This window comes from Hevea brasiliensis, chromosome 7 (assembly GCF_030052815.1).
Source record: "Hevea brasiliensis isolate MT/VB/25A 57/8 chromosome 7, ASM3005281v1, whole genome shotgun sequence".
NCBI classification, from domain to species: Eukaryota; Viridiplantae; Streptophyta; class Magnoliopsida; order Malpighiales; family Euphorbiaceae; genus Hevea; species Hevea brasiliensis.
In genome coordinates, this window is record NC_079499.1 from 7,014,982 (window position 1) to 7,028,886 (window position 13,905).

General features: G+C 31.1%; 1 protein-coding gene and 1 pseudogene across 1 annotated transcript; both read left to right on the forward strand.

Moving 5' to 3' along the window:
* Positions 1–3,278: 3,278 nt before the first annotated feature.
* Positions 3,279–4,207, forward strand: LOC110648930 (auxin-induced in root cultures protein 12). The gene has a single exon (XM_021803306.2). The coding sequence runs from the start codon at positions 3,353–3,355 to the stop codon at positions 4,100–4,102; it is 750 nt and encodes a 249-aa protein (XP_021658998.2). The 5' UTR covers positions 3,279–3,352; the 3' UTR covers positions 4,103–4,207.
* Positions 4,208–12,397: 8,190 nt separating this feature from the next.
* LOC110648932 (auxin-induced in root cultures protein 12-like) lies at positions 12,398–13,387 on the forward strand (annotated as a pseudogene).
* Positions 13,388–13,905: the final 518 nt, after the last annotated feature.

Below are 13,905 nucleotides of genomic sequence, written 5' to 3' on the forward strand. Positions count from 1 at the left end.
GAGTCATGTTGAAATTTGTAATATTCCTATAATGGCTAATGAACTAACTTACTTACAACCTTTAAAAAGTTTACTTTTTTGAGAATAGTAAGTGTGAATAGAGAATATTTTTCATATTTTATTTTCTCATATTATCTTTTTTGATATTTTTTACCTTTCATAATATATGAAACTATTATTCTTTTAAAAAGAATTTTTTTTTTAATTTTGGCGTTTAATCTAAGAAAATATCATAAAAGAATATAATTTTTGAATACGTAAGCAAGCGAAGAAACATTTCTTTTATATATATTTTATGTCATCTATCATCAACATTTGAGAAATTAAAATATTATAAAAAAAAAAACTAATTATTGTTAATTAAGGTCAACAAAAACAAAATAAGGCCACTTTGTTGACACGGTTACCAAGAATAAATTAAAGAAGGGAAAATATTTTGGAGTCATTATCGGTTTTCCTCCCACTAAATAGCGTTTAATAGTCAAGAAAAAGTGAATATATAATTATGAAAAATATAATTTGCGGTGCTGCCCGCCTGTCCTTTTTCGAGTGTGAATGCTGTGATGAAGTGTGAAGAAATACAATGCGGTGTCGTTTTACCATAGACGGATTTCATCAACCATTTTCGGTCCGCATACGTCAGTATTATCTCAGACAATTTGGATATGGCAACAGTAATTAAGGGAATAGCAAAAGTCACTTTATTTATATTTATTATTATTTTTATTTTATACAAAATATTCTTTTATTAATAATTTATTACTATAAAATATATTATATAATATATAAAAATTTATAAATATTATTATAAAATTTATATTACATTTGAATAATATATATGACAATATATAAAATTTGATTTCCATCTAAATTTAATATTAATATTTTTTTATAAATTTAAATTAATTTTAAATTTAATTATATATTACTCAAATTTATTTTTAATAAAGTGTCTAAAAATGTATAACTCATTAAAAATCATATATAATTTTTTTGCTGAGTAACTATTTAATCATTATAATTTAATTCATTTAATAAATTACTTATTACCGTTTAAATTTATAGCCAAATTAATAATTTAATTTCTAAATTATATTTTATTAATAAAATATGTTTTACATTTAAATTTTATATTTAAATAATTATTTATTTTCTATTTAAATAATTAAATATAGTATAAAAATATTCATTATTTTTATAATTATAATAACTGAAATACAAAATGCTAAAAATTGGTTAGTTAAATAATAAAAATTTTCCTATAATAAAAAATAGTTAATAGCAAATAATATATATTTTATTAAATTCTCTTTTTTTTATATTATGGCCTATAATTTATAAAAAAAAATTATTTTATTTATAATAAATTTCAATAAATAAATAATTATAAAAATTCTTCTAACATCATTTTGAAGATTTTTTTTTGTCAGAACTATTAAATCATGACAATTTTAACGAAGTTTTTATTCTCGTGTGAAATTATTATTCACTTTTTATATAATATAATATAATATATTTTGATAATACATGTTCATTAAAAGTTATAATTTATTTTTAATTTATAAATATTTGCAAAAATTGTATTTTAAATTAAATTTTCATTTGAATTAATTGTTTGAAAAATAAATAATTTAATTGAAATAAAAATTTAATTTAAAATAAAGTTCTTTAGAGTAATTTATAAATTACAAATGAATTACTTTAAACATTTGTGTATAATAATATATTATCAAAATAAATTATATTAGATGCTATAAAAAAAAATAAACTTTCTATTTTGTTGAAAATTAAGTTCAAAGAATTTTTATAATTATATAAAATGAAGATTATTCATTGTAAGAATAGTTTATTATCTTTGTCCTCGATAATCACCTTATCATCTTCTAATTAAATTAAATTGGCATTTTAATCATTGATATTAAAATTCGAGCTTCATATTGATCATTTTAATTGTTCAAATCACCGATTTATAAAATGTATTGCTGCTGTTGTGAGTCCCAAATGTCTAGTCAAATAGATAATTAGCCCGTCAATAAATAAAATTATGAGATTAGCGATTTATTGACCAATCGCTTTAACGCTCGAATTGATGAAATAATTTAAAAATAAAATAATAATAAGATAATTTTCAGTAATAAATTTGATAAATATATCTAATTAATTACTATTTTTTATATTTTTTTAGATCAAATACTAAGTAACAATTATAATTATTTACATAAATATCAAATATTAGACTAATATCTTGAGATTTTCTCTTAAAGATCTAGCCTTACTCTTGACTAGCATTGGTGATGCTCAGTCTACCGGGTGAGCGTCTACACTTGTTTCGTCATGTTTGCTTAGCCTCATTAACATAGGTATCTTGTTGCTCGGGCTAGATTACCTGAGCTTTTTTTTTTTTTTTTTTTTTTCTCGATCTAGGTAGTGTAAATCCTGCTTGCTCAGGATAGTTAGATCATGGTACATGATGATTCACTTGGCTTCTTAGCGACGACTCTTATTCTTTATTTGAATTTTTTGATCGAATATTGATATTTTAATTATTACGTTAAATTTTTCAATCAAGCATTGACTATTTAAGCTTAATTTAGGCGAGTAGTTTCGTATATTGATAATTTTAATTGCTTTGTGTTGTTTTAATACAATTCACTTTAGCCACATAAAAAAAAACTTTATAAAATAATTGAATTTGTATAAAAACAAATAAAATTTCCATGAATCCGAAGGTCGTCGTCAACAACCCAGAACTGAAAGTGACCGCCCGTAGAATTCAGTTGGCTTCACAATAGCTGTAGAAATTCACAAAAAAAGCAGTCGTTTTTCAATTTAATAGCTTGAGATCTACTGTTCTGTTGGGGAGAACACATATAAAGAAAGTATTTAATAATTTACGTCATATTTCTCAATTTTTTTTCTATTTTATGAAAAATTTTTTCACCTCAACTTTAACGGTCCACTTTTGCAAGCTGCGATTGCACGAGTTGCACTCGTTCTTTTATTATTTTTAATTCAAATCCGTCACGTGACACTCTTTAAACTGACACGCACTTTGAGAGTCAACACACCTACGCAAATGCCAAACTGAAATCAGTAAAGTCAACAAACTAGGATTGATTCAACCAATTATAAGAAGCCACGTCTGCTTCAACGTAAACAACAAACGCGTCATTCGTTGGAATGCATTCATAACTCAAGATAATGAATATGCCATAGTACTGAGTGCTATTACACATTTGGCCTTATGGGCCTGAGCTAATCTGTTCTATATATTCCACTCCCATGTGTATGGAGCACCCCACCCATTACCCACTGGCCAATTTCATCTACAGAGCTTTGTTTGCCATTAACGATGGCTTCCCGTTCCTTTCTTTGTTGTCCTGCCTTGTTTGTTTCTCTCTGGACGGTGGTGGTGGTTCTGCTGATCTCACCTGCACATTCACTCAACTGCACATCACAGAAGTTCACCAACCGGCTCTATGATAACTGTACAGACCTGTCCACACTCAACTCCTACCTACACTACACCTACAATGCCTCCAACTCTTCACTTTCAATCGCCTTCAAGGCCCCTCCGTCCAAATCTGATGGCTGGGTGGGGTGGGCCATCAACCTCAATGGCACCGGCATGGCAGGGGCTCAGGCTCTGGTAGCGATGAAAAACGATAGCGTAGTGGTTGTGAAGAAATTCAGCATCGCCTCTTACAGTGATATTAAGGAGACATCGAAGCTAGCGGTCGAGACATGGGACTTGAGTGCAGATTCCGACTCCAGTGGTAACTTCGTGATCTTCGCTTCAGTAAAGATCCCGGAAAGCTTGGCGAAGGTGAACCAGATTTGGCAAGTGGGTCCGTCGGTGAAAGACGGATTTCCAGCAAAGCACGAGTTCGCCCAAGGGAATCTGCAGGCAAAGGGAACACTGGAATTGGTGGCCTCACAGAGCAGCGGTGGAAATACTACAACTGGAGCAGGTAATAATTCTACTACCCCAACTAACGGCAGTTCTACTAACAGTACAAATGCTGGCTACAAGATTAACGTGCTGAACGTGAGTTTTCAGTTTGGGCTTTTCGTTCTTCTGGGAAGTGCTCTAGTTTTCTGATTTGTTGATTTTGATTTTAGAACATTGTTGTAATTTTGATGATTCCAGTGGTAGAGATTTGGGATATTTAATATTTAAAAAGTGAATAATTACTCTTATGTGAAATTTCATTCTTTCTTCTGATTCCTGTTAGTCTAATCTTCTTTTGCTGTTCTGTTAAACCAAAAAAAAAAAAAATCGTCTTTTGTTAGTTTGGCCACCCGTACGATTGGTGGTATGGTAGGATTTTTCCAACAGTCTGGTAGCAATCATAATTAAAAACAAAAAATAAATAGTGCCAAGAAATCATCCAATAATTTAAAAGCTTAAATTAAAAATAATTTTATATTCCTTTATTGTCCGACAGCGTGACGGGCAGTGATTGATTGGAGAAAATTATTGGTAATCAAGATTAGAAGAAAGATTTTATTTTTAATCCATTTTTTTAAAAAAAAGAAAGAAGGATGATAATGACTAATGAGGAACGGTAGAGGAAGGAGAACAGTATCTATTAAAAAAAATTATAATTAATGCTGTGAGATTTTGAATTTAAAATTTATTTTAAAATATATTTTTATTAATTATAAAAAATTTTTAAAAATATATTTTATTAGTGAAATGATTGAATATTTCTTAGATTTTTACTATTATTTTGACTCGAGTTTGAGAGAGATAAAAATATATTAATAATTATTTTTTTATTTTAATTTTTAATTAATTATATTTTCTGTCATTATTCTATTTTTTTTTAGTGGAAAAGCAAAATAGATGAAATGATAAAAGAAAAAATAATAGAGAAATGGAGAGTGTATAAAGAGAAATTAAATTATATATATATATATATATATATATATATATATATATTTATAAATTTAAAGAGTAAATTATAAAATATCAAAAATATAATTTTAATTTAGATTAAATTAACTAAATATATTGATTTCATAATTCATTTTATTAAATTTTCTTTTCAAAATAATGGGCCTAACGACCTTTATTTATTTATCTAAATTTCACATATAAAAAAATTCTTTACACGTGTTCACAACTTGGAACGTTATTTAGTGGGGAATCATTTGAAGTCTTTTCATCCGAATGCTACAAAGAAAAAGATAATCCCCAAACACAATGCTTTTCAACCTACTTTTCTTTATTGCCCTTTTGGGGATGCTTGGCTCAGCGCAATAGCTAAGGGTTCGTTCGGCAGGGGAAACTGTTTTTAGTAACAATTAATTATTTTAAATTATTAACTATTAAATATTAATTATTAATTTTTTATATAGTAGTTTTAAATAAGAGTATAATATTTATTTTTTTATAAAAAAATAATTATATTTTTTAAAAATTATATTTTTAATTTGTATATTTTTTAATAGCTTATTAACTATATATTTGATTAAGTATCTATTTGATGTTTGATATAGCAATTAGTAGTCAACTTTCAATTTTTAATTTTCTAATCACAAATGATCATGATTTTACTAAGCGTTGAGTTTTGCCTGTATCTAAGCATATACACTTAAGTAATACTCAATTCTCATTTTAACCCAAATCGTAGTGAATCATTTTTAAAAATACATAAATATAATTTTTTGTTAGTCGAGTATTTAGATATATTTGTGGAGATAAAAAAGATTTTTATTTATTAAGAAGTGTGTTTATTCTCTGAATTTATGTGTGTATATTTTTTTTTAATAAAAAAATATAAATTATAATGTTTAATAAACTTTTTTTTTTAAATTTTTTTATGCAGATTAAAAGTTAACAGTTTAAAATTATAATTACATCGATAATTAAGCTAGTTTTTGTTTCTAATATAATTTTAACTTTTTTTTCTAATTTAATTAAGCTATTTTGAATCTTTGTTTCTTAAGGGCTGCAAAGTTGTAAAAAACCACATCATGGATGAGATCACAGTCCATAATTGAGTGCAAGATTTAAAAGCATCCTAATATTCCCTCTTTTATCCTGTTCTCCGAGATATGATTCTGTCCTTTTCTAATTGCTCTGCTGGAATGCTCAATTATGAATTGAGCAATCCAGCAAATTTAATCTATAAAAATTAATTATTTTAAAAAAATTATAAAATTCAGAATATATATGTTTTCTACTTATCAATAATATGATTACTTTATATAATTAATAACTGAAAAAATTTTATAATTTTAATATTTTGTGATTACTTTATTATTATATAATTTTCAAGTAGTTGTTATATTAAAATATATTTTATATAATAAATAAAAGATATTTAAATATATAATTTAAATTAATAGACTATCTTATTAATTAAATAAAATTTTAAAAATTATATTGTAAATTATCATTAAATTTTTAAATTTAATTTTATCCTTTGACTACAATGGTATCAACTAACTAAAATTTGTCTATAATATATGCACACGATAAAATTTTGACAATAATTATAAATATCCTAAAAATTTTAAATTTTTTTATCTAACAAGTCCATGCAAATTCATACTATCTATCTGCTTTGCATTTTCTCTCAATTATATATATATATATATATATATATATATATATATATATATATATATATATATATATCACTTCAAAAATTCTTTAAAAAGTTTGGGAATTGTCAAAATTACTCATGGCTTAATGGCTTTAATTATTTTATCTGCTAAGTGTGTCTTCAGTTTCATCAAATAACAAAAGTTAGATGCTCACATGGTGTATTTGTTCAGTAATATTAGTTGTTAGTTATTTAGCAGCGATTAGCCATTAAATATTAATTGTTAATTATTAATTATTTATATAGTGATTTAAATAAAAGTGTTCGATAAAAATAACTGCTAGATTAGCTATTAAATATAAAAATAGTGATATCATTTTTTTGACTATAGCCAAAACACTCTCTCAATCTGTAAGGTCTTGTTAAGTAATGTTAGTTGTTATTATAGCGGTTAACTGTTTTAGTAGCTGTCAGTTGTTTCACTAGTAGTTAACCATTAGATATTAACTGTTAGTGGTTAGTTGTTTATATAGCTATTAAAGCAAAAATATTCGATAAAAACAATTATTGTATTAGATATTAAATATAAAAATGGTGTTATGATATTATTAATCTTAGTTAAAATACTTTTTCAACCTCTAAAAGTTAGTATAAATATTAACATAAATATTATGCCATCAAATAGTATAAATAAGATAAGTAGTATTTTGATTATGATCAAAATAGTAAACACTACTTTAAAAATTATTGTCGAACAGAACTTAAAAATTGATAGGGGTAGCATTTTATGAACTTTCCCTCAAAATATTAAACACTACTTTAAAAATTATTACCAAACAAGGGCATAATATTGAAAACAATCAAAATTTAGGAGCAAAATGGTAGCTTTTGCCAATCCAAAAAAAAGGCACTAAAGTAGGCTTGAGTTTAGATGGAAATTCTGAGAATATAAGGCAATTAGGTAAAGAGAGAAAACCAACCCATCACAATGACATCAGAATTCAAGCTTAAAAAAAAAAAAAAAGAAGAAGAAGAAGAAGAAGAAGAAGAAGAAGAAGAAGAAAGACCCTTTTCCAAAGAGAGTACACTTGTAAAAGGTAAAACGAACAAAAAAAGAAAGAAAGAAATACCCACCTAACCATGATGTTTGTTATGGAAAGTCAATCATTATATTATTTCTCTGTATATTTTGTATTCTGTATTCCTATTTAGGAATTCTTATTTAGGATTTCTTCCTAATTAGTAGAACACAATTATAGGAATCAATTGTATATATATACCCATGTACAGATTAATTGATATTAAGGAGAATCATCTCTTTCTACATGGTATTAGAGCAGGTCATCTATCTAGGGTGACAATTTGTTCTCACCACCCAGCTCAGGAGAGACCTTGGCCTTTTCGACTCCGATCAACATCGCCAGCGTCGCCTCAATCCCCTTATTCCACCACTGTGTCGTTGTTCGATCCAAGACACCATTAAAGGACTTCTGAGGTTTGGCTCTCAGATCCTATTTCGGTATTTGCTTGATTTGTGATTTTGGGTTATTTTGCTACTGTAAGCACTTTGGATTATCGTTTCGGTTAGTTTTCTGTCTCAACAAATGGCAGACAATAAGAATGTTATATCTGATGTGATTCCGGTGATGACTAAGATCACGGAACACAAACTTAATGGTTCGAATTACTTGGAGTGGAGTAAGACTGTTAGGGTCTATTTGCGTAGCATTGATAAGGATGATCACCTTACTAAAGATCCACCTACTGATGATACACAACAAACTTGGCTAAGGGAGGATGCTCGGTTGTTTTGCAAATTGAACTCGATTCACAGTGAGGTAATTAGTTTAATTAATCACTGTGAATTTGTTAAGAAATTGATGGATTACTTAGATTTTCTGTATTCTGGTAAAGGGAATATCTCCCGTATTTATGATGTTTGTAAGGCATTCTACCGTGCTGAGAAAGAGAATAAGTCTCTCACGGCTTATTTTATGGATTTTAAACGAGTATATGAGGAACTTAATGTATTGTTGCCTTTTAGTTCTGATGTGAAAGTTCAAAGAGCCCAACGGAGCAACTAGTTATAAGTTTTCTTGCATGCCTTCATTCAGAGTATGAGACTGCTAAATCTCAGGTTCTCTCCAGTTCTGAGATTTCATCTTTGCATGAAACGTTCACACGGGTCCTTCGTACAGAGAGTACCCAATTGTCACAGCCTGCTAGTAGTGCTCTTATTAGCCGTAATCCAAATGGACAACAGGGTAATAGAAGAGGAAGTAGAGGAGGAAATACAGCAATGTAAGTAATCAGAATGGAGAGGCTAGTTCTAATCAGGACTCAAGATGAGTCATTTGTTATTATTGCCATGAGCCTGGCCATACAAAATATAATTGTCCTCAACTTCAGAAAAAAAATCAGCGATCACAGATGGCAAATATGGCAGCAGAGGATTCTACAAGATTCTTCCTTTGAGAAAACTGCTGGTATCTGCAGAAGATTTTGCACGCTTTTCCCAAAGATCGTGCATCTCTAAAGCCTACCAGTTCCTCACATCGCGATCACGAGTCGTAAATCCACTACATGCCTTGTGTCTTCCTCATCCAAATGGGTTATTGATTCTCGTGCATGATCACATGACAGTAATTCTAGTCTTCTATCCGCTTTTCACCTAATCTCACTTCCTCATCATTACTTTAGCCGATGGTTCTACTTCTTGTGTCATGGGTTTTGGAATCGCGAATCCGACTTCACAATTTCTTTGTCATCCGCTTTGTGTCTACCAAATTTATCTTTTAATCTACTTTCTGTTAGTAAACTTACTCGCACCTTAAATTGTTCTGTTTCCTTTTTCCGACTGTTTATTTCAGATCTTACGACGGCGCATTATTGGTAGAGGACGTGAGTCGTGGTCTCTACATTCGAAAATCATGTACCGCGGTCGCTTGTTTGCTCCAGATCTTAACACCTATTGAAGCTCATTGTAGATTGGGCCATCCTTCTTGTCTACTATGAAAAAGTTGTGTCCTCGGCCACACTTTATCAAGACTAGAATGTGAGTCGTGTCGCTTGCAAACATCATCGCTTGCCTTCGTGTTCAGAGTCAATAAACAGCTTCATCCCCTTTTGAGTTAGTTCATTCGATGTTTGGGGTCCTTGTTCATACTTCTAAACCGGATTTCGTTATTTTGTTACTTTTGTTGATGATTACTCGTGTTACCCGGTTATATTTAATGAAGAATCGTTCCGAGTTATTTTCATCTTTTGTGCCTTTTGTAATGAAATCAAAACTCAATTTAATACTTCAGGCGCATATTAAGAAGTGACAATGCCAAAGAATACTTTTCAAAGACAATTTCACTCTTATATGACACAAAATGGCATTCTTCATCATCTTTCCCGTGTGGATACCCCATCCCAAAATGGCGTGGCCGAAAGAAAAATCGCATCTTCTTGAGGTAACTCGTGCTCTTCTTTTCAGATGAAAGTTCCTAAACACTTTTGGGCGGATGCGCTTTCTACTGCATGTTTTTTGATCAATCGTATGCCGCCTTCATTCTTAATGGGGATATTCCTTATACCGCTTTATTCCCTACAAAATCTTTGTTCTCGTTGAACCCGTATTTTTGTTGTACCTGCTTTGTGCGTGATGTTCGTCCGCTAGTTACTAAATTGGATCCAAAGTCTCTCAAATGTGTCTTCCTTGGGTACTCCTGATCCAAAAAGGGTACCGTTGTTTCTCTCCTACTCTTAATCGTTATCTTGTTTCGCAGATGTCACATTTTTGAGTCCACTCCATTTTTCCTCAATCATCGTGTATGAGAGTCGGGGAGGAGGATGATCTCTTAATATATACTGTCCAACCAATGTCTAGTCCTCTCTCACACTGCTTTCTCCGTCTCTAGACCTACTCGACCTCCCGTTGTTCATGTTTATTCCAGAGATTGAGATTCCGACTTAGATCCTCCACCACTACTTCGCTGGGAGATCCTGCACTCATACCGATCATGATTCCGATCTAGACTTACCCATTGCTCTTCGTAAAGGTAAACGCTCATGTACTTACCCTATCTCTTCTTTTGTTTCTTATAATCAATTGTCTTCTTGTTCTCGTTGTTTTGTTACTTCTTTAGACTGCTCCTATTCCTAATACCTGGTGAGGCAATCGCCTCATCCCGGGCCGTGTGTCGCTATGAAAGAGGAAATGGAGGCTTTAGATGCTAATGGTACATGGAAACTGTTGCCTTTGCCTACTGGTAAGAAAGCTATTGGTTGCAAATGGGTATTTACAGTAAAGGTAAATCTTGATGGTTCTGTGGCTAGGTTAAAAGCACGCCTTGTAGCAAAAGGATATGCTCAGACATATGGGGTTGATTATTCTGACACTTTTTCTCCTGTAGCTAAACTTACTGCTCGCTTGTTTATCTCTTTAGCAGCCTACATATGATTGGCCTCTGCACCAATTGGATATCAAGAATGCTTTCCTTCATGGTGATCTTCGTGAGGAGGTGTATATGGAGCAACCACGAGTTTGTTGCTCGTGGGAGTTGGGTAAAGTTTGTAAGCTTCAAGTCTCTTTATGGCTTGAAACAAAGTCCTAGGGCTGGTTTGGGAGATTCAAAGAAGCAAGACAGAATTTGGTATGCAAAAGAGTAAGTGTGATCACTCAAGATTTTATAGGCAACTGAGGTGGTTTAATTCTCCCGGTAGTCTATGTGGATGACATTATCATCACCGGGAGTGACTCTGCAGTATTTCATCTCTTAAAACCTTCCTCCAAACCCGCTGCACCAAAGACTTGGGATTATTAAAGTATTTCTTGGGTATTGAAGTTATGAGAAGTAAGAATGGTATTTTCTTGTCTCAAAGAAAATATGTCCTCGATCTATCGATGTAAACAGAAAATTAGGTGCTAAGCCTTGTAGTGCACCAATGACTCCAAATTTACAACTATTAGCAGGATAGTGAGTTGTTTGAAGATCCAGAGAGATACAGAGATTGGTAGGAAAATTGAACTACCTTATACCACTCGTCCCGACATTGCTTATGCCGTTAGTGTGGTAAGTCGCTTTATGTCTTCCCAACCGTTGCTCATTGGGAAGCCTTGGGACAAATCTTGTGTTATCTGAAGGGCGCTCCAGGAAGAGGTTTGTTATATGGTAATCATGGGCATTTGAATGTTGAAAGTTTTTCAGATGCTAACTAGGCTGGATCTAAGGTTGACAGAGATCAACTATCGATATCGCGTTTTGTTGGAGGAAATTTGGTGTCTTGGAGAAGCAAGAAGCGAGTGTAGTTTCTCGATCTAGTGTCAATCCGAATATAGAGCCATGACACAATCAAGATGTGAGGTAATGTGGATACTTCAATTACTAGATGAGACGGGTTTTAAGACTTCGCTCGCAAATTATGGTGTGATAATCAAGCTGCTCTCCATATTGCTTCTAATCCGATATTTCATGAGCGGACCAAACATATTGAGATTAATTGTCACTTTATTCGTGAAAAGATTCAACAACAGATCATCTTAACAGGATATATCAAAACTGGAGAGCAATTAGGAGATATTTTCACAAAAGCGCTGAATGGAGCTAGGATTGACTACAGTGGTAGCAAGTTGGGCAGGATGAACATCTATGCTCCAACTTGAGGGGAGTGTTATGGAAAGTAAATCATTATATTATTTCTCTGTATATTTTGTATTCTGTATTCCTATTTAGGAATTCTTATTTAGGATTTCTTCATAATTAGTAGAACACAATTATAGGAATCAATTGTATATATATACCCATGTACAGATTAATTGATATTAAGGAGAATCATCTCTTTCTACAATGTTAAATTCAATTAAATTTATCCTTCATTACACCAATTCTCAGGCTTGCCAACCATGCATAATTGGAATATCATGGTAAACTCTGAAAAACTAATGAAAAAATAATTCAATTTCAAATCTGTTAGTAGGTGCTACCTTTGGTCAAGATTGGAAATGCCTGCAGGTTGTGTGTTGAATTTTTCCTAAACCATCCCAAAACCTTTTTCCAGTCCAAATACAAAATCAAATCAGAATCAAAGATTATGGCTTCTGTTAGCTTCCCTAATCTGTCCTCGGTTGTTTTGTTCTCTGCAACCCTGCTATTCTCTCCCTCAGAATCCCTGAATGCACCTCTCAAAAATTCAGAAGCAACAAACTCCTTGCAAATTGTACTGATCTTCCTGTCCTGGATTCCTACCTACATTTCACCTACAATTCTTCCAATTCCTCTCTTCATCGCTCCTCCTGCCAAACCTGACTGCCCGGTTGCATGGGCGATCAACCCAACGGCCACTGGCATGTAGGGTTCTCAGGCTTTTATAGCATACAAATCCAACGGCTCAACGATCGTCAACACTGACAACATTAGCAGCTACACACCACCTCAGGTATCCAAGCTATCGTTTGATGTGTGGGATCTGAGTGCGAAGTATATTTGTGACGGTGAAGGTGCCGGAGAAGAAAGAAAGTCTGAACCAGGTTTGGCAGGTGGGCTGGCAGCATACCACAGCCGCATGCTCTGAAGGAAGCCAATAGAAATTCTAAAGGGTCATTGGAATTTGTGGCTGCTAGTGCTCCTGGGCCATCTGCTGATAATTCTGGAAGCTTTTCTGGAATTGGAAAGTGGGATTTGACTTTACTTCCTGTATTATTTTTCTTGCTTTGTAGTTCTTTTGCAGTTTGAGAAATCTTGGGTTTTTATGTGTTTCCATTTATTTCGATTTGGTTTCCTGTTGTCGAATTTATTTACAATGTTGAAGTGAAACATCCAAATCACTTCAGCAATTACATTTAAGCCTGTCAATAATGAATGCAAATATGGAAAATAATATCTGCTTAGCAAATTAAAACTCCAATCACCCCGAATTAATCTCACAAATTATTTTAATTCGTTATACTCTTAATTTTTTTATTTTAAGTACGTGACCTTGATACAAAATTCGTCTTATCAATTTTACACCACTAATTTAACCACTCGTTGATTACTCTGTTAACTTTTTATTTTTATTTATTGCCTCCTTTAATTTTTATTTTTGTGGTTAATAGGTATAATTTTTTAAAATTCATTAATAAAAAATATTAAATATATCATTTAATACATTTTTTTATTTTACAATATCTTAAATTTGATAAAATTTTCAATTGTTTATTATTGAATGAAACAAGTTATGCTAATTTATTATAAAAATAAAAACTAAATAGTGCAATAGATTAAAAATAAAAATTTAGAAATATAATGGATTGAAATAAAAAAAAATGGAGATGTACTGCTTTCTAAAATAATTGAATGATTTTTTATTAGGCCAAAAAAGG

Coding starts and splice junctions, on each gene's coding strand:
- LOC110648930 (XM_021803306.2), top strand. CDS start 3,353: ATGGCTTCCCGTTCCTTTCTTTGTTGTCCTGCCTTGTTTGTTTCTCTC.